Here is a 22,120-nt window from a genome sequence, read left to right as displayed (position 1 = left end):
TTATTCATTTTTGTATTCTCTATATTCTATAGCAGTTTAAATGTCTCTGTGTTGTGTCAGTTGAAGATACATTCTGTCGTCATCATTTTTGGTGAATGGAGACGTATTAAGTAGGAGCAAGAGAAGTAAACCTCCCTTTTTTTTTTCTCCTTTTCTCCAAATTGGGTTGAAAACACTCCACAGAGTGCATGGGTTCATGGACCAAGCTTATATGCCCCTTGCAGAGCTCCAACCAAGGCTGGTCCTCTCAAAGGAAGGCACAGAATAGGACGCATTGTGAAGAAAAACAGCCTCAGTCTTCAAAGGCCATCCCAACCTTTTTTAGAGCTCACCCGGAAAGGACAAGCACGTATCCATTCTCCAGCAAACATAAAATTGCGTGTTCCCCCTGTGCCTTTTTGGGGTACTTTAGAAGTGGTTTTTACAAAAATCCACATTCTGGTGGTCCTGAACCTTTCTGCTATGTGTCCGCCATTGTTGGCTTCACACGTTACATCCACTCCTACTGGATGAGCGTAACAGTGAGGACAGCTTGTTATAGAAACCTGGTGATTATGACCTGCTGTGAACAGCCTCACTCTCCCTCACACACACCACGTCGGCCCATCTCCCTCCCCTCTGCCTTTCTCTTGTGGCCACTTTGATCAAATCTGTGCTCTTACGTCCTTGACTGCTGCCCCCGATGCCTGACCCCTGCATTTGAAATTTCCCCGCTTATGTAAAAGTTTATGTAGATTAATGCCACAATTTATGCAGATTCAGTTTTTGCCACTCAGGCTTGAAGCACTAAAAGGTAGATGAGCGCTGACCTTCCCCACTAACAGCTACGTGAGCTCTCACCGATTATCTCATAACTGCTGCACACAGTGTTGGCTCTATGGCAGACAGAGAGATGGAGAGCAATTTCAGAATTCTTAACGTTCGATTTTTAATGTTCTTTTTCTTAACCTGACGTTTAAAACAAGGCTGTCTTGTCAAACTGGTTTATGTCACAATGCACCGTACACACACACACACACACACACACACGATTGTCCCTGCTTTAAAACATCATGCTTCCTGCAGCCCCACAGTGTCTGTCAAACAGAAACAACTGCCAGCAGTGGTATCAGGCCGCCGTCTGTGTGTCATACCGAGCCTCCACAGAGCCGTAAACTCGCAAGTGGCAGGCAGCATTGCCAAGGTTGAACAGTCAAGTGCCATCAAGAGCAGTTTGCCACAGAAATGGGCCTATCTGAAAGCAAACAAAGGGCTCACACTTGACTCGACCCGCACCGTGTAGGCTAAGTGCACACGGGCCTGACACTGGAAAATGGCTTTCAGTCTGAACAGACAAAGCAAGAAAGGTGGAGGAGCAGACGGTAAATGTCACCGTTATAACTTTCTTGGGGAAAAACAGTGCTCAGCTTTGACTGTCGCGTGCAGTTTTAATGTGGTAACGCAGTGCTGAGAGGGTGAAGTCAAGGTTATTCGGGAGGCTTTGGATGTTTGTATTGTATGATGTTTATCATTGATGTGCCTCATCTCCCTTTTCCTCTTTATATTAAAGACTTTGATTGAAAGTGCAAGCTTAGACACAGTGTTTGTAGCGCAGTCACAAATGATTCAGAGTAATGTAACGTTGCCGTTTTAAATCACAAATCAGAGTGAACTTTTCACAGAGCAGTTTTCTGATGTCGCAGCCGTTGCGAGTTTGTCACTCCCAGTAGGTCTCTGTGTTGCCTTTACTGATGATAGCGATGAGTTTGCTCACAGCATTACATCAAAAAAAAGCTAACAGGAAAGCAGAGCCTCCATTAGGTCACCAACCCTGTGCGCCTTTTACACAAACACAAAGTGACCCGCCAGTCACACTGTTAAGACAAGGTGTCAGCTGAAGTTAGTGCTGAAGTGAGCTAAAAGCCCTGGCTGGCAATGAGGCCCAGTGGGAAAACAGCTGTTCATTTTAACTCCTCACTTCACTGTGATTGTGTGTGTGTGCGCACTATTTATATCTGTTGCTGTGTCCTGTCACTGACCCGTGCAGTGTCTCTTCCGCCTTATTTGATAATGATGCTGCAGCCTACAGTAGCTTGGCTACGTGTCAGTGTGTTATGATGTTATCACTGATGCTTCAGCTGGCTGTTTACATTAGACTTATTTGCGTCCTAATCTCAGAATCTACCTTTTAGAAATATTTATAAATATTTCATATCTGACCAAATCCTACTATATATCGCTGCATCTCAAAACTACAGGTGAACGTTACCTAATGTTAGAATACAAAGTCACATTTAAAGTTCATCACCAAGAGTTCTCTGTGCCAGTTTACTTTCATAACAAAAACACATCCTTCATTGCTTTAAATCTGGGACGCAACTTAAAGCTTAGTGCATTAGTGAAGGTAGAAGAATACTGGGGGGGGGGGGGGGGGGGTCAAAGAGTATTTATATTAAATAGTTTGCAATTACATTTTCTGTTTTGTTTGTCTCAAGCACTCCTACAACTGAATGCACCATGTGCTCTCATCCTTGTGCTTTAAAGTGGTGAATAGATTCATTCATAGATCCTCTTAAAGACACTATCTCCATCAAAGCACAAATTAAAAGTTCAGGGAAACAGTTGCAGTCACACAGGTTGTTTCCTCCCGCGGCAGCATTTTGATCCATGCATACAATCTTTTAAAGTGAGGTAATGTCAGTGGAAAGTATGTCATTTGTAGTATGTACAGTGTCACAACTGTAATGACCATGTAGAAGCACTGAGTTGTGATAGAAAGGACTGCAATCATAGTCAGTAAAAGGTTGTGTGACCTGTGCATCTCTACCTCCTTCCAGGCTCAGTTCTCCTGCAGCAGACTGATGGAGACGGGCGGACTGCACTGGATCTGGTGTCTGCAACAAGTCAGAGAGACGAACTCCTCTGCAGCGCGCAGGTTGGGGACTTGGCTCTGAAACAGAAAGTGACTGAGGTCTTGAACTTGCCCCTCCTGGAGGCTGGATCCTCTCTGCTGGCCCACCTCATTTTCTCTTACCAGCAAGAGAGGGGCCTTCCCGGCCGCACACAGCCCAGCGACAAATCCCACAGCCTCGGCCACAGGCTGGTCAAGGCCCTGGAGGCACACTCACTACAAAAAATGACTTTGGGCTGGACAGACCAGCGAGCAATGAGGCTGGTGCAGGATGCAGAGATGTTATTGGAGTTCGGCAGAGGGAGTTACCTTGGGCAGGTGTCTCAGGCAGTGAAAGAGTGCAAAGGAGAGAATACACTGTTCCTAATGGAGATACTGGAGGATCTCAAGTCTCGGGGAGAAGCGCGAGTGGCTGACTTGTGAGACAGGATCAAAAGACAACATGCTGAAAAAGAAATGTTAATAAAAGGGTATGTGTATCAGTTATATACAACTATTTATTTTATGATGATACAATCCACCAAGGCCTTAAAATGTCCCCACAGGCAACAGACAACTTCCGGCTTTCTGTGAATGTACGTCTCAAATATTGTGGCCTTCTTCTGTCTGTCTGTTCAGATACATGGGTTAGCATGCGTTTTTGAAGTTAGCTGGATGTGCATTTCTTCAGAGATTCCATTTTGGTTTGAATAAATGTTACTGCTTGTAATATTATAAACTTCTCAAGTAGAAAAAGCTACTGAAAAATGTATTTATGTTGAATGTTGTGATTTTTATGAAAACACTAACATTTCTGTATAAACTGTTACTACCTCACGTTTTTGTTTTGTGCAGCTAAGAAATGTTTTTTTCACATTAGCTATTTATAATAAAAATGACATTGACCATCAAACTCATGTTTAAAGAAATTCTGATACATACATACATACATACATACATGGAGCAGAGTGGTCAAGTATTTTATATCATTAAAATAGTTGGCCATGACTCCAGCAGTGCAAAGCCAAGAGGTGCTCTAATAAATGGTTTGGTTTCATGTGGGGGGGCCACAGTGAGAGTAAAAGCAGTTCTCACTGAAGTTCTCCCGATCCGAGATGCTTGAGGCACCGATGTGCACTCAGTGTCTCAGCCACAGACAGCAGTGAGGAATGGCTCACTTCCTGAAGCTGAGCATGAAGGAGGAGAGGGGCTTAGAACGGCTTGTTGGGGTGGGTCGAGTGGGCGATGAAGAGGAGCGGAGAGGGGGATTTAAACCTGAAATGTGAAAGTAGTTGGTGTCTGAGACAGATGAATGACCTTGTATTCACTTCACTTCTACCAGTGTTGTATTAGAAACAAGTCTGTTGATGCAGAAAACAGATTTTACAATAACCCAGAAGAACACTCGGAAGATGATAAAAAATATTTAATCTCGTGTTTTTCATTTTTCCTTTCAAAATATGCAACATACATCAGATGCACTTAATTTCTCAAACCAAATCTCCTTCGCCCTCCTGACCAACCTATGTCTCAACTCCTTCCATTCCTGTCCTGAACTGTCATTGGTCAGAAGTGGGCACATGATGAAGATGTCGCAGGCAACATCGCAGGCGGAAAAGACAGATCTTAGAAAATGAGACAGGCATACACCTACAGCACAACATCACCAGACCATCAACAGGCATACTGTATAAAATTCAAACATAAATCAAAGTAGGTAGCTATGTACATTATTATTCAAAAATAAATAGTCTCATTTCAACTTGGTGCAAATAAAAGTGCTTTTTTTTCCTTTACAACTGTCAGTCTGATACATTCCCCTATATAATTTATTTCTCTACATCATACAAAATAAAAACACTTTGGTTTGCTTGCAAACAGAGCCAAAACCCAATAATAAATGAGAAAAAATAAGAAACGGTATTTGGATGCAATACTACACAATAGTCACCACAATTTGCTGTAAAATAACTACATACAGTAGTAGACACATACATAACAGGTATTCAAACAGTCCCTTCAGGCATTATAAGAAGCCATCCTTCACGAGCCGCAGAGTGTGTTTGTTGAGGAGGCTATAATCAGTCTGCGACGCTGCTCTTGGGGGACAGTCTGTTATTGTCTTTCAAGTGGATTCCTCAAAGCAACAAAACAAAATCAATGGCTCTCTGGAGTGACAGATCCAACCCTGTTGATATTTAAGCATGGAGATGGATGGGTAAAGAGGGAGGGGGGGGCAAGAGAGGGTAGAGGCAATGGCAAGCAGACAGGCAGGGCGAGAGGATGACAAAATGGCAGTTGCGGCAGGGAAGGGGTTTAGAGTGATAAAGGCGGACAGAGAGACAGACGAGCAGACAGACAAAGGGGGAAGAGGAACAAAAAGATGGAGAAGGGGGGAAAGATGGAGGCAGGGATCAGTAGGATGAGAGGAGACCTCCTCAAATGTAGCCTGAGCTGTGATCTTTCAACAGATGCTCAGCAAGAAGCCCAGGAGACCGTCCCTTCAGACAGGGTCGCAACCCCGCTCACTGACGAATGAGGGAACCGCAGAGAGAGCAAACGGAGAGAAGCATGATGGGAAGAGGGGTCTGAAATGGCATAAAGCACACTCACATGCACACGTCCCTCCGTCCCTGACATCTCAGGCCTCAGTCCCCTCAGAGCCTTGTCTTGTCACACAGCAACTTGCCGCTCATCTCGCTGACGGCCTTCTCCACCACCTTCTCCACCAGCAGTGTGTGTGTGTGTGTGTGTGTGTGGTGCAGCAGACGGTGGCTTTGCGGGCTTTTAAATGCTGATACACACACCGAATTAATCTATGCATCAGTCTACAGCTGGAGGGGAGATACAATTGTAACACACAGCTATGCTATGAAAAGCAACATGTCTTTGATTGCATAAACGTGTATACGCAAACACTCTTACATACACAGTTCACATACACAAGCCTCTGTCTCTGGAAAGACAGATCAAAGTTGAGCTGTGGGCACAGGAGGTGGGGCAGATGGAGAGGGCGGCCAGCCTGGGGCACAGCATCACAGAGAGCATGTTTGTGTGAGCGTGTGTGTCTGAGAGGGAGAGAATGTACCCGCTCAAATGGGATGTTATGCTTTCATCTGTGAGCAAGTAGGTACAGTATGTGTACATGAGTACATGAGATCTCTTAAAGAAGCAGTGTATTCGCGTGAGAGGATGTTTTTTTTGTTTTTTTTCGTTGTCTGCATGCATGCTTGTGCGTGTGTGCGAGTTTGTGTGCGGCCGCCGAGCCAAACACACGGGGAGATGAGAGGAGACCAGCCTTTCAAACAAGATTAGGACTGTGGTTGCCTAAAGGCCTGCCTGCCTGGCAACACTCTGCATAGACTGGGTGACATCTATATTAACACTACGAAGGCAGAAGGCCCAGTCTGCTGCGCCTCCTGACAGACGGGGAGAGGGTGTCTCACTGATTGACTGACGAGGGATTTTGACATGTTTTTAATGGGTTAAACGATGCTGCAGCTAAATTATCTGGGTATTCATTAGTGATGAAGGTTTGGGGCATAACACCAACTGTCTAATATTCGACTGTGCTGATCTTATTTCCACTGGGTATGATTTAATGATTATTATGTAATCACAATCTATTTTAAGAAGAATAGACTCACTGTACTTTAAACTAATACCACAGCCCACTGTGGTTTGACTTTTTTTTGTCTTGAAAAAAGCAAATTTGGCCATTGTATTAAAGCACAGACAGACCCCACCACAAGCCTTCAGTTAGTCCAGTTTTGTGTTTGTGTAGAAGGACATATCTGGAGGCAACCACCATAATTGCTAATCAACTTGGCTGGCTGAGTTAAGCGGAAACAATCCAAATTACTGCCAGTGAACATAACAGCATCAACACCACATCCAAGAAGGGAAGGAAACAGAAGATACTTCAGTACAAAAACAATTAAAAAATATGTACATATTACCAAAATCATTTGATAGCTAAAAAAAACTTTAAGTATTGAGTAGGAGTGATAATATAGTATAAGGCTTCTACTTTGATGCACTCAAAAATGTCTTTTTGGGAAGGTGTGTATCAATGTTAAAACTCGTTTAACTCATTGCGTTACACTTGTGGCAAGCTACTGGACAGAGTCCTCCGAGCTGTCAGAGTGATGGAGAGAAGAAAGGAGGAGAGTGGTTCACACGGCTGAGAAAAAGGTCATCCATCCATTCATCCTTCCCACTCGCCTTTTAAAATCAATCAAAAGCATAATAGTGATATGAATAATTCAAGAGATGTGTTGCACTTGTCTTTTTTCGAACAAAAATTACACTTCAGGAACTCGTACTGTACACCATGAGTAATTAAAGAGAGGGGAAAAGGCTTAAGAGAGGAAAATAGCACAGAAAAAAAGGAATGATAGTTGAGCCGAGCTGGTCCAGAGCCGTCTTCCTCAGCTCCTCAGTGTCCAGTAATAGACCACGAGAAGAAAAGTGGAGGAGAGGAGTTGGTGGTCAAACACACTCATCTACCCGGGGTTGTTTTTCTTCCTTTTATTTGGACTGGGATTGGGATCCAGTTTCAACTCTCGGTACTGCACCTGTTAAAACACACAGAAACACACACACACACACACACCACCCGGTCAGGTGGAAAGAGCAAAGGATGCTTGAATAGCACAGAAACCCTCCAGAGGCTCTCTGAGTCCAGCTGTGTGGAACAGTGGCCTCAGGGAAGGGATTACACACTGATTACAACACACACACACTCACACACAAATGCACATAAAGACACAATTCATGTACACTGTTCAAAGCTACAGATACACTCCTGCTTTCACACAGGCGCACACAAATATACATGTATTGTGCACACATACTTCCACAGATGTGGGACAGTGGCCTGAGGGAAGGGATCACACAAACAAACAGAGAGCGGGGCAAGGCCTCATGGGAAAGCTTGGAGAGACAACAGAGTCATCTCAGCATGGCAAGATGGTGAGAAGAGAACGGGCAGAGAGATGGAGGGAAGAAAAAAACGCACTGTAAAGCTTTCAAAACATGTGCTTAGTTGGTAGTTGTAGTTACCACAGTATCAACACGTTACTGATCACACTGTGCTATATGTCAGGGGGGTTATATGGCTAACCATGAAATTGGTGGCATGTTCATTAACTCTCAGTTCATGAGCTGTTGAACTAAGAGCCAATTATCAAAGTCAGGATGATGAACTTACTTCTCTGGCAAAAACCAAAATGTTCATCAGAAATTGCCTCACTGTCTAAAGGCCAGAGAGGTGACTAAATAAGCATAACTTAGACAAAAAACAAGAAAACTATGACAATGTCCAATCTCTTCTACATCTTCTCTCTCCACTCAGCCACACATGGTTAGCTTAGCTTAGCACAGAGACCGGAAACAGGGGGAAAACCGCTAACCTGGCTCTGTCCAAGGGTAACAAAATCCACTTAGTGTAAAATCGATGAGATGTGGTTTTACGGAGCATATTCTTTGGGCTATTTCTTCCTCAGTAGCGGTGACCTCTTGGAGTCTTGTTACGGTGAGGTTGCCAGATAACCAGCAGAGATGAATGCACCCCCTCTTCAGCTAGATAACAGTCATCTGGCTTCATGTTTAACAGAAAATAATAGAGTGGTATCGATCTTCTAATCTAAAGTTCTCATCTATCTCATGGAAATAAAGCAAATACGTGACTTCCCAAAAACGTAAAAACTATTCCTTTAGTGCTATAATATTAAATGTCTAATGATAACTTTTGTACATTTTGTAACACTCTTACGTCACAAAAGACTTAAAACAGACATTTTAGTGGCACATTATAATCACTTCAGAATATGTTCAACATTATCACTGAGTGAGTGGCACAAATTTCTCCCAAAGGGGAATGAATCCCACTTCATGCAATACTTTGCAAAGATAGTGAGCAGCTTCGAAATAAACTGCTCTTACAGTAAGTGATGGACACTCAATACGCAACAGAATCACAGTGGCTGAGCGTCAGCAACCAGAGCCTGTCACTCTGGCAGTCTCTCACTTTCAGATGTACACACAGTTGTGCATGCACACACCAATACAGTCGCTAGCCTAGACAGATTCAAGACACTGACAAGCACTAGCCACTAAATCAGAATACTAATAGAAAAAAAACAAGACTTAACAGTCACAGCACCAAAGAGCCACTGTTGTGTGTGCGATCCTTCCTAGGCTGATGTACTGTAGGCTACTCTGTCTGTCTGACTGACTGACACCCTCTCTGATTCTCCAGGCAGACAACAAACTGACGTCAATATGGTTTCTCTGTTCTGCCTCACGGTGGGTCTGTCTGCTGTGGACGGGAACAACAGCATCTCTCAGTGCTGGCTGGGAATGATCCTTCATCATCCATCTTCAACTGGTTCCCACTGTCGCTTCAATGACACCTTCCAGTATCGTCTGCCCGCAACGTACAAATCTGAGAAGAAAAGCGGCGTGTGTGTGCGCTAAACAAAGAAAACACATGCATATGCATGTGGATACCAGTAAACAGAATGTACACACACCCACGTCTCCCACATCATGCAGTAGCACAATACCCTTGCCTCTCTTTTATCATTAAAATCCCATACAAATCCACAGACTGTACACACGTACAGTGGGGTATTTCAGCTCCTCTGTCGCACAGTGGTGGTCAGCAATGTCTCGTTAAGGTGCTTACAGAGTGGTTAGGCCAGCATGTGTTGCTCTCTACGCCTCACTAGGCAGCCAGACTGCACTGATTCAGATCTGGATACTCCTCACTGTCCACTGGGCAAACTAACATCCTACTAAACAGCTGTACAAATACAAAACAGTTTGTTGGATACAGTCAGACAGAAGAGAGACTGGGAGATTGTCTGAAAGACGACGAGGACTTAATCCAGGTGGAGAAAACAAAGGAGGAAAAGAATGGTGGGAAGAGAAAGAGAAAGAAGGGACCGAAATAGATAGAAAGATGAAGGGAGGAAGGGCAGAGGGCAGGACGAACCAACAAAGGGAACAGGAGAGAAAACAATGAGTGAAGAGGAGACTGGGTGAGACAGACGGAGATCTGTGGACACTCGGGTGATGACAGATACTGTTCTCATGTGGGTGTGGATCCTTTTATAGCTCTGCCAACTAAAGCAGACAACGGAGCAAAAACCCAGGGGACAGAGAGGGGTTTATAAGGCCTCCTGTGTGTGTGTGTGTGTACGTGTACGTGCTGTAGTAGTTTTGTTAGAGGGCCATGACAGTCCTGGCAGAGTGCCCACATTGACGGCGATCAATGACAGTGGATGAACAAATGAGTGAATGGTTGAATGATTTAATTCACTCATGAGTGAAAGAGTAAAAACACATCTGTATGTAGCTTAGTTTCATGGACATATATCTGATATACCTGTTAATGTTGAACAATTGCAAGAAAATATTTTGTCCATATGTTTGCTCAATGTTTGCTGCAAGTTTCACATAAGCTAACGTGGATCCAAAAGTAGGGCAGGTTTTCTAAGGGATCACTGGTCCCATTATACGGCCAAACGCCTACAGCAGCAAAAAGGAACAGGCAATTTAGTTCTGCGCGTTGACATTCCTGTCCAAACAAAACTCTTTGTGAGTGTAGACAAACAAAGAAAAGTTTGCATGTCAGTAGAAAGTAGGTTTTTGTTTCTCATGAAGAGTAGCGAAGGGGATAGACAAAAAAGGGTGCAGGAAAAAAACAATATCTCAATCAAACGGGAGCTTTCTTTGTGGGGAGCTGCCTGTGAAGAGAAATGGGGCTCATGCGTCACAGGTTCAATTCCACCTTACAGGTGACAGGCCTGCCTAACGCTATACCCCTGGCTCCCCCGCTCACCTCACCTAATAACACACACACACACACACACGCTCACACACACACACACACGGAGCTCACAATCACTAAACCGATGCAGAAAACAAGAGCTAGTTAAAGTCAAAAACAGAAGAAAAGGCAAAGGAGGCGAAGAGAAAGTGGGACGTTAGCAAAATAAAAGAAACCGGAATTGGGTGAAGGTAAAAAGTGTGGTAATGCGGCAAGCACACACTGTAAGCAATTTGGTAGCGCAAGCAGGGAGCTTAAAGGGAACATCGAGAAGAGAGGCAGTGGGTAAAGACCCAGCACTGCTCAAAGGCTGCTCCGCCCTCGCTCCTCTCCTCTCCTCTCCCAAATGTTGACAGTACAAGTACAAAACAGCCTTTAAAGTGTGCTCTGCTGAAGGGGCGCCGTGTACCGTGCATCGTGCTTCGTTTAACGGTGTTACCCACAAAGCATCCCAGGACCTGCCCCTCTCTCTCTCTCTCTTTCTTTCTCTCTCTCTCTCTCTCTCTCTCCCTTTCACCTTGAACCTTTGACAGTGTTTTGATGATGCCAATGTGGGCAGACAGACAAGGCGAAACCAAGGTGGGTGACAGTGAGAAAAAAAAAACAGCTAGGCGAATAAATAAATTAAGTCAAGAAAGGCAAGGGAGCAACATTTTAATGATCCTATGCTATTCTGTTTTCCAGTCCTTTCCAGAGAGCGCAAAACTCAGAGGGTTTCATCTCATGTGACACCTAATGGAGCATAAGGGTTATTAAATGTTTCCAGGGAAACACTATTGTGTATGGTTCAGACATCTGCAGATCGGAAGATTCAGCACTCACATCTATTGTTAGGAAAGAAAAGGCATGTCAAGGTGACATAAACCGGTGTGCAAAAAAAATTACAAAGTAAGAAAAGTTTTGCTTATTAACTGCTGTGGCATGACACATACTGAATATTGACTAATTGGCCACTTGCAGTGAAATGTTTAAATTTGTCACAAAAGTGAGGAAGGACAAAGTGAGGAGAGAGACAGACCTCCGGTAGATGTAAGTGATGGCAGATGTAAGTGATGGCATCTGGCAACGTTTCAACCTTTAACTATCCTGCCTTTGACCCCTGTATGTCCAATGAGGCTTCATCACCAACATAAATGTTGTCTAAAAATATTAACCCGAATCCCCACTGCTCATTAGGCGCTAAATTGGAATTCATGCTTATTTTTGTACTGGGGGTTTGATCCAGCTCCTTTACACCGATCATAAAGGGCCACTTGGCATGCTAATTGCCTTGGCCCTACTTATGCACTCCCTAGCTCACATGGCTAATGGTGTCGTAAAACATACTGGTGCACTGACACCTCCCAAACGCCAGGTTGGGAATACTTAGCACTATAAAGGTGCTCAGTTTGGCCTCGTTTAAGAGGACATGAAGGATTCCCTGGTAATGGCCATAACGAAAGCTTACGCTGGTAAGAGATCCAAACCAGATACAAGAAACTGTTGCCCAGAGACGGACAGTAATTCTTCCATGCACACATGCACTACATGCCATGCCAGCCTTTAACACTGCTGCTCACAGAGGGACATAATGATTTAAGTAAACTGTTCAGGTGGTAAAAAGGTAACTCTGCCTGTTGCGGCTTCCACGCACCACTGGGGATTTCGTTTTTAAAGGGTGTTTGACAGCGCTGTTAGGGGCCCAATGTCATTGATTTAAAGAGCTTGGTTTGCAAGACTAAAATGCCTTCTGGCAACACTCATCTGTTAACTGATGAGAGGAGAGTATTGTTTGCCGCTAAATGCAAAGATTCTTTTACATTCTTGTACACTATAAAGAGAAATGAAAGACAAGCAAACTATGAAAGTCTAAAAGCTTTCCAACAGTTGCTGTGGTGCTGTACAGCTACATAAGTTATGATGGACTGCAGCACAGTGTGGGTGCCCTTTGTATATAAAGTCATTAGAACCTCATCAGTTCTGGCTGCACCGAAGCACCTCCAAATGATGCGGAACACTACGCTGAGACACCCCCAGTCCACCTCACATACACTACCGCTGGGAGAGCATGTGTGTGTGTGATTATGTATGTGTGTTAGGTCACACCGGGGCCCTGAAATAGCACTTCATTAGTCATCCAGGGTATCAGGCATAGTGGGCCCTTGCACGAATGCCAGTGGGTGCCATGGACACGAGCCCACGAGGGGACGCTCCATTTGGACCCCAGCACCTCTGTGCATCATCACAGAGCCTAGAGGGCTTAATCCCCACAGACGGCTATGACCCAGTAAGGCAGGGGCAGGCAATGAGGTGAGCCCACCACCGCAGGCAGCAGCGGGACACATCGCAGAGCAGAACGTTCTGGCCTGTTTTTAGCCAAAGACTGCAGAGCAGGGCGTCTTCGCAGGAAATTAACCTTTCAATTCTAGGCAGGGTGATCAGCACAGGTTTTAATTCTTTATCAGATGACTGAGCAGTGAAGCTTAATTTCTAATTGATCTAAACAAGACAACCCTAGCCTAAATAATCAAGCTATTCATCCGCAACGATCAATCGACTCTTCTTGTACTTCCATCCTCTTGTTTCTCCACTTCCTTTCCTCATCTTTTTTTACCCCTGAAATCTACTCTTACCCCTCTCCCTTGGTCTTTCACCCTCATTACCCGGTTAGCCTCCAAACTGTCAGTGCAACCTGGCAACAATTACCATTCCAACAGCTGCAGCAATAACCGTTACAGTAGCACTTACGGTATTTCTTATACAGTAGGCACAACTCCAGCAGTATGGGCACCAGACCAGAGCAGCATGTGCACCCCCACCTTCACTAGCAAGCAGCCCCTCATTAGGGGCCTTGTAAAGGCCTCATACCTGCCGGGGCTGGGCCCCTTCACCACTCTGTTACTCTAGGCTCCAGGTGTGTAAGGTGGCTGCACTTCACCAGAGGGGACAGCTTGGGCTCATTTAAGCCAATGGCTACCTGCCTTGTGCCTACTGCTGTAGCGGGCCCCAGTAAACTATGAAACTGTAAAACTGCACGGGGGCCGAAAGGGGGAGAACACGCGGGGGTTGGCAGGGGTGTGTAGGGGGGCCAAGGATTATGACCCTGTAAAGATGAAAGGAGTTGTGGGCAACAAGCAATCAAAGAGGAAGTGTGTCAGCACTGATGTGGCAGGGAATTGGTCGTATCAGGGGCCGGGCAGTTCAGCCTCAGCCTGCATGTGTGTTTCTCTGTGCCTTCATGTGTGTGTGTATTGAACTCAGCACAGCAGGGCTTAACGGCCACAGCGGACACCATCGGTGCTGGGTAACACAACGACTTTCACAAGCTGCCGCTTAATTGCAGTTTAAACTGCACTTTGTCCTGAGCAGCACAGCACGTTACAGTTAACACACACACACACACACACACACACAAACACATCTACACACCTATATTTTACCTAACGAAGCATCTGTATTCCTCAGCCACAAAGTTAATCTGATCTCACGGTTAATGTAGAGGCAACACCGCATGGGGCTGGTTAACTGTTGGTTTACACTCTGTTCCAATTACTAGCATAGCTGGGAAACAACAGCTAACTGTAATTGTCTGTGAGTGTATGTGTATGGAGTCAATCAACCTAGTTATATGCTGGGCACTAAACTCACTTAACCTCGTTATCTTATTACACAACTCAAGCTATGTTTGTGGAAATTGAATTAGACTAGGCAGCTATTAATAGGAAAACACAGAAACGACTTTGAAACAAATAGATTAGGTGTCTGCGTGGTTAAGACAAAGGGTAGTCATTTCACATGATAACCACAACAATGAAGAGCCAGTGGCTGAGAGGAAGAAAATGAAAGAAAATAGAGAGCATTATAGACAGAGGAGATTGTAAAAGGAGGCCCAACCCTTGCCCATGTCTGGAACAGACAGATGTGATGTCACAAAGATAAAGAGGATGAGACAAAGATGAAAGTGGATAAAAAGTTCACCCACCACTTGTACATCTGAGGGCACTCTGGACAGAAAGTCTAGCAGCTCGTTGTTGTCAATAGTGTAAGGGTCTCGCAGCTTCTTGGTGAATTTATTCACCCCTGTAGAAAGAGAAACGGTGGCGGCAGGTGGGAAAAAATTGGGAAAGAGAGGTGGACATCAAGTTAAAAAAGCAGCAATCTGCATCAGATCAATTTGCATCAACTTGTATCACACTCTCGGAGAATGTGAGGCTGCTTTTTTAACTTGTGCTTTTCTGTGCAGCATGGAACATAGAAATTGCATTGCTCTGCCACATGTTTAGGTCATGTACATGTAACGACTTACACTATAGCACATGTAAATAAACATTACAAAATGTTGACATCAGCTCACCCCAGGCTAGCACAATGTATCTTAGAGGGATGAAGTAGATGATGATGGTGGCCACTCCGAGAGCCACAATGGCCAGCCAGCTTAAGAAAGGCACAGTCCAGTTAAATGTGCTGCAAAGAGAGGAAAATGGGAATGTAAGAATTAGAAGAAACAGCAAAGCTCAGTCCAGTTAAACATGCTGTGAAAACGCAGAAAGTCAGGGAGGGCTTTTTAATACTTTTCAACCCAAACAAGGTGATCTAGATGACCCTGCACTACAAATTCATCACACTCTGCACTGGAACTGTGCAGAAGGAAATAACTTCACCCAAAGACTTGCAGGTCAGCATTGCAGGGTGAAAATGGGCTACGATTCAATACAATTCACACAAACAGAATCAGTAAAATGCTCACTACTTTACAGAAACACAGGTCACAAAGGTTTCAGTATGATTTAAAATGTGTTTACCTGTAATTGAAGAAGGAACCTGCAGCCTGGCACTTTTTTACCAGAGCTTCTATCAACGCAAGAGTCCCTTGGCTTTGTATGTATCTATGTGAAAATGAGGGTGTCTGTCCATGTAGGAGCATTCAGTAAATAAATGGTTTTGTGTGTGTGTGTGTGTGTGTGTTTGTGCACAGCAATGTGTGTTTAATCTAGGATGTAGATGATTCAGTTAAGAGGTCATAGTGGGTTAAGAGAGATGTGAGCGACATAAAAACAGACTGCGTGTTTGTCTCTCACAGTTGGGTGTCACGCTGGCAGTGTTTCCTGAGAGCAGTACTGAGTTACATTCAGTCTGGCTGACAGAGGGAAGCGGGGCAACCTGGCATTGCGGAAAAAGCACTGGGACGTGCAGAGCGGAGCGGGCCGGGTGCCGAGGAGCGGACTTACGACTCACTTCTTTATCCTCTCGCCATAGGAGGCCACTTCATCCAGTGCATTCTGCACGCTGATGCACACGTCCTGAATGGCATAAAGCTTGTTCATGAAGCCCTTTCTTTCCGAGTCCTGCACGAGGACAGATAGAGATGTAGGCGAGGGAGAAAGAAAGTGAGACAGTGAAGAGAGAGGAGGAAAGAAAAAGAGGAGAGAGAAGACAGAGGCTGGGCACAGGCATCTTTGTGAAAACAATGCATTTTAAATAGCGTCAAAGATTTGGAGAGGGGAGCCAAATCGCCGGATATCCTGCATGAACTGATGGAGTGCTTTCTTTCTAGGCAGTAATAGAGATATAAAGTCGGCAGAACAAATCAAAATGTTTTCCCTCTTACAAAAGCTCACACAGGAAAATTTGAATATGTGAATAGAGAGGCAGAATTAAAATGAAAGCCAAATGGATACATCAATCTTAGAGTGCTCTTTCTCTCTCTGCTGCTGCCAAGACAGCAAGGAAGACCGGGCAGAGCCCTCTTTTGTTCTGTTGGCTGGCACACTGTGATGATGTCACCAGCCGTGACATCATTATCATCCTTATTAACGCCATCACCCACCATGAAGAGCTCTCCCTTTTCAACTTTTGATGGTTGAGAACTTGAGAATACTGTAAGGAGTGGGGGCGGGAAACCACAAACGAGGCAAGCAATCTAAAATCTACGATCCCCCACTCTTACTGAAGCAAAGTGAAGAATTTAAGAAGTCATGCAACAGTCAACGAGCTGCCTGCTGAAAGACTGACAGGCAGGGACGGGATGGATCTGGACAGAATGAGGTGACAGAGTGATCGAGAGCCGCTGGCTGAGTGAGGACATCAACACGCAGACTGGTTGCGGCTGGATGTGATCGGTGGGCATGCTTGGGAGACAAAAAGGGGACATAACAAGAAGAGGAGGACTATGCATTATCTGATCAAAGTCACAAGAGTGTCCAGTGGTAATATCATGGGTGGTCAGTTTATAATATGGCAATAGCGGACGAATTCCAACCAACTGGCAGAGAGGACTTTTATTATAAGATCACCAAATTCCAGCAAGTTATCATGCCATATGGTGACAATGGTTTTTAGTTTATTTTATGGGCTTACATATGGGTTACTGGTATTCTCTCTGTGGATGAATTAATGTTTTTCCTATTGTTGAAAGTCTTTGTTAAACAAATGAACAATAAAAAATGGATTAAAAATGAAAGAAATCGTTATGGCTCAGATAAGAAACAATCTGGATTTCGTAGCGGTGGGAACAATACGGTTATTACACAGCTGCTTGAAGAACTTCAGTTAAGTGCAAAATGGACAAAGAGGATGAATCTTAAGTGAGAAAAGTTTAAGAGAAAACAAAAGACTATGACCCTACATGGCCACTGAATATTTTTCGTTTGGCAGAGAAAAAGCATGTATAACAATGGCTATGTTACTGATGAAGATGGATGGACATTGTTACATTGGAGAAGTAAAACTCTGACTGCTTCAATGTCCTCTGGGTATAATGATAAGGATTACTCAAAGACATGAAACCTCCAGGACCCTTGAGGCCTTTACCACATTTCGCTCCTTGAGGCCAGCCACCCCCCACCTCACCACAGCCCTCCCATAGAGACCCAAAACAACCACCACCCTCCACCCCCACTGCCCCAAAACCCACCCTTGTCTTTTTACTCTCTGTCCAGGATCAAATAATGTGAAAAATGAACCATGGAGCAGTCAGGGAGACCACATGGCCTCCCCAGCAAAACCACACAAGACAAATAGATATAATTAGACAGCGTCCCTGGGTTATTTTTCTTCGCAAATATTTTACAAGACTCCCTTTCTTTCTTCCTCTCCCTCTCCTCTTCTCAGTCCTTTCCTCAAAGTCCATCTGTTTTTCATTGCTCGCTCAAACAAATTTCAGAACGTATGGTCTATTGTGCTGGGCTGGGTTAGGCCGAGCCGAGCCGGGCTGGGCCCGGGTCAGGACATTTTATTTTCGGGCTCAGGCTCAGGGGAGAGTGTTTGTGGGCCAGGGGAGTGGTGTGAGAGAGCGGGCGGGGGTGGAGAGGATAGGTCAGGGGTCATCGGAGTATAAACCATTGCCACATGCCCCTCGGACTGCGGTCTGACTCGTATTTCCTGTCTTCAAACACGACTCGGGGAGGCGGGAGGTAGCAATAACACAGAGGGCCACGGAGAACCTTGTTTTCCCAGCTTCCCCGCACACTGTGCACATATGGAGCCAGGCAACCTGTTCTTATAATGGAACCTAATATGCACACAAACACACACACACACACACCCTACAGCTATTAGATAAGGCTGATCTGCACACCTGGTCTTGCTGTGTGACTCTAGAAATGACATTATATCCTAACACAGATTAGACGATGAGGGCCCTTGACTTCTAAAAGCAGTTTCTTTCTCTACTGAGCAAGTTTGTTTTATGCTGCAAAGTCATCACTGAACCGATAAAGAAAGATTTGGAGAGAGACAAAGCATTCACACAATACAGTCAAGGTTAAAGGACAGTTTCTGTTGATTTGACTTGAGATATTTAACAAAATGGTGAACTCTGTGAATCAGGAGGTGAGCGTTTGGACACATTTGGAGTGGATCTGTCCCTAGTATGATAAGTTACATAAAGGTCTCAGTTTTATCATGCTTTCTGTGGTTTTGTGAGGAATGTATGTGCATGTATGTCAGCCACTAGCTTACATGTAATATGTGATGAGAACATGGGTTTCCAGTTCCGACCAGCTTCTTGCCTCACTCAGGAGGAGGAGCAGAGGCTTCACGGGAGACTGTGGGCCGGTATTTCCATCTGCCTCTTCCTGTGTCTGTCAGGGAGACTAAGTGGGTTTGTTTGGAGACCTTAAGGCAGGGCTAATAAAAATTAAATATGTGAGGCCTTTCACTTTGACTTGTCTGGAGTTGCAAGTGATGTTAATGCTCAAAGTATGTTACAAACAAACCCACCACCTCAGACAACAGTGTTCTGAAGGATGACGCAGCATGGCTTGAATCATTCAGACAGATAGTGTAATAAGCCTGCCTAATGAGTTTACCATCATGTAATTTAATAAACTGCAACTGTAATGTGTTACACTGTCATGTTACAGTAGCTGCCAGTTCATTCTGTGTACTATACATCGTCGTTGCAGGCGGATGCCAGAACATTCACTCCTGACGATTTCATCTACTGTAAGACAGGCCTGAATGCATGTATACTTTTGTGTCGGATGCCATGCATGCCTGTATGTGAAGTATAGCACAGCACAGTACATATACCACTATGTGCAATCCTGAGGATCTATGTATGGCTTGCTTTCTGCCACAGCTACATTTCATATAAACCAAATTCTTCGTACAAAAGGATGCAAAATGATTGAATATAAAGTAGGAGCAGTAACTAAATGGAAACAAAATATATGCATGAATATCAAAACACTGAATATAATTTAGCATTCCCAGTTGTGGGTTGATAGAATATGTAAGAAAGGAGAATATATACCGTTTTAATTAATTGAATGCCCATGACCATCAGTGCTCTGCTACTGCAAAACATCAGTGATTTGCACATATGGACTGCATACTCAAGAGTGTCTATCTAATGTAAATACAAAGGGATCTTTACACATTCCTCTGTATTATTAATATTATTATTATTATTCATGATCCCTTCTCTTTGTTTTTTGCAGTGTGATGATTTGTTTTATAAGCTGCTGTTTAGCAAAGGGTCAGAGCCACTCGAAGTGTGATAAGAGTTCAGGGTAAAGTCAGGAGAACTGCATATTGCTGTCTTAAATGAAAAGCTGTATTGAGACGATCTGTTTATCCGGTGAATGAAATGTTCCAATGTGCAGAAGAAACTCTTTGACATCAATTAACTCTCATCAGGTTGGTAGCAGAAATATTTTGTGAGTTGGTATCCTTTGTTGGCAAAGAGTTGTTTTAATTGCATGTATGCCGTTTAAAGACTATAAATGTATCTTTTGTGGTTATGTCCAAAGTTTGCATCATTGTTTGAATGTGTGGGGTTTGATATGAAATCTCAGCCAGGCACCCATCAGTTCAGCACCCTGGTTACGAGTGTGTGGAGCAGGCTGCATCATGGGAGTGCTACCATCGGGGAAGACAGAGGGGGAAGGCTCATTAAAGTGATGTGAGCTGTTTGCATGCGTTAAGGAGAAACAACCCTCAGTGACACCAGAGAGAGCCCAGGGACACACACTCTCGCTCACACACACGCATAGAAACAGCAACGTTAGGCTAACCACATTGCACTAGCTGGTAAATTGTGGTAAACAAATGTGGTATACTCCTTGAAACACTTGATTAAATATTTAACAAAGGAAAGATGCACAATGCCTCTGTGTACTCAACTGCTCCATTTCTCTTTCAGAGAGATAGCATCACGGCAGAGTACATGTAAATGTAAAAGTGCAAAGTGAGCAGTTGTAAACTTTGCAAAGACAGTTTGTTCTTCACTGACCCAAGGCCTAGAGCTAAACAAGAGAGAGGTCACTGAGGACTTAGCCTATTACGATGGACTCAAATATCTGTCCTATATCTACTGGGTGGAAATAGAGAGAGCCATTTGAGACTGTTTTAACCTCCGATCACATTGTTCTCCCTGCTGGGTCACGCCATAAAAATGATAAACCTTACCGGTATGATGTAGCAGCATACTGTATATCCCATCACATCCCGAAATGAGTCTGAACCACAAGTGGCTGCTGCTCATTGCTGCTGTGCTAAAATTGCACCTGTTTTTCTTTGTTTTTCTCTTTGCCTCTCTCACTCTGGCAGCACAGTAAAAATTGAAATGTCATATAAAATGTGACAGGATGCTAATATGTGGCTCCCAGAGGGCATCTGAAAAGCGTTCTTGTTGATTTTGTAACTGCAGAGGGAGTCGGCATTCCTCCCATTTCCACCCCAGGAAAAAGGGTAAAAAAAACATTGAAAAGTTGAGCAAGTTGAAGAATGCTTTAGGGGTGACACAAATTAAATTTCCAGAGCCTGTGCAAGAATTAGAAATGACAGAATAATAAACAGTGCATACAATTAGTCCACTGTATACTTAAAAATTGATGTGTGCTATCTCTCAGAAAAATCAGCTATGAATAAAAAAAAATAATGATCTTGTACTCGTACTGTTGTGCTGAATTGTTGACTTACTTCATTTCAATAAATATAAAAAAAAAAAATGACTGATGAAAGTGCAAGGATTTCATGAATTCATCTCAGTCAAAAAGTTAAATGTTCATATTGCCTGTCAAACATGAAGCAACAAGAATATGTATAGTAGGTACATTGCAAAAGGTTGTATTAGTTCATTTATGATTAAAAAGGTAATAGGCCATAATTTGGACTCCTGTATCTATGTTAACCAGCACAATGACCCAAATATATACTGCATATTGCTCTGTAAACTGGTAGTCATAATTTACATTTTTTTAGGCATAGTTAAGAACAATAGTCAAATTATTTCTTATAGTGGATATTTTTAACAGTAGGTCAAACACAGCATGGAGTGCTCTTTATCTCTTATGTTGACCATTTAAATAGTTCAGCTCCTAAAAACAGAGGCACATTATGTAAGCCAATAACTGCCCTTAAAATGAAACTAATATGTTTCATTGGTGTCTATTCCAAGTATTACCAACTCCACTGGGGAGCCATGAGTCACAGATTTTACCCACTGGGAGTTAAGAGAGGCCCCTGAGGAAAACAAAAAAAACCTTGTGGACCCAGTGGCCTAGAAGAACATCTCTTCCCTCTGTCAGGAAATGACAACAAGATGAGACAAAGGCCCTGCGACCGGCCTCAGATACCACCATGCAACCTGGCACCTCGCCAGCGCCACATGAAAGAAGCAGATGTTCCTTTTTTTTTGGAGGCTGCGGTTTTAATAAATAATTTATCCCACATAACAACTAATCCATGAGCGAATGTGGGGAATACATCTCTATTTCCCTCCCTCTCTTTTTATCATAAACACATAAATATCTGTTTAACTAGGGTGTTGAGATGCGCTGCACGTCCTCACGGCCCTCATCAAGTGGCTTGCACACACAAAGGCCACGTTAAGATGTGAAGGGGCGTCCCACTCCCACAGGCCTAAATGTGAGGCGAGTGTATGTGTATGTCTGTGTACAGGATGTACACGCAGTTTTCTTTGAGAATAT

The 22,120-nt window shown here is 43.9% G+C and overlaps 2 protein-coding genes across 2 annotated transcripts in view; one reads left to right on the top strand and one right to left on the bottom strand.

The window, feature by feature from the left end:
• slf1 (SMC5-SMC6 complex localization factor 1) overlaps nt 1-3,732 on the top strand; it is a 28,977-nt gene extending 25,245 nt beyond the window's left edge. The window contains exon 18 of the mRNA XM_070834062.1: nt 2,817-3,732. Coding sequence (XP_070690163.1) covers nt 2,817-3,313 — 497 coding nt within the window. The 3' untranslated portion in view covers nt 3,314-3,732. The remainder of the gene's footprint in view (nt 1-2,816) is intronic.
• A 3,642-nt stretch (nt 3,733-7,374) lies between these two features.
• The window catches only part of mctp1a (multiple C2 domains, transmembrane 1a), a 131,204-nt gene continuing 116,458 nt past the window's right edge, over nt 7,375-22,120 (bottom strand). The window contains exons 19-22 of the mRNA XM_070833397.1: nt 15,921-16,030; nt 15,040-15,149; nt 14,668-14,765; nt 7,375-7,446 (exon numbers count right to left, since the gene is read on the bottom strand). Coding sequence (XP_070689498.1) covers nt 7,375-7,446; nt 14,668-14,765; nt 15,040-15,149; nt 15,921-16,030 — 390 coding nt within the window. The remainder of the gene's footprint in view (nt 7,447-14,667; nt 14,766-15,039; nt 15,150-15,920; nt 16,031-22,120) is intronic.

Source organism: Pempheris klunzingeri, chromosome 7, assembly GCF_042242105.1.
Source record: "Pempheris klunzingeri isolate RE-2024b chromosome 7, fPemKlu1.hap1, whole genome shotgun sequence".
Classification (NCBI taxonomy): Eukaryota; Metazoa; Chordata; class Actinopteri; order Acropomatiformes; family Pempheridae; genus Pempheris; species Pempheris klunzingeri.
Note: the sequence above shows the minus strand (reverse complement) of the source record. Positions and strands in the feature narration are given on the sequence as shown.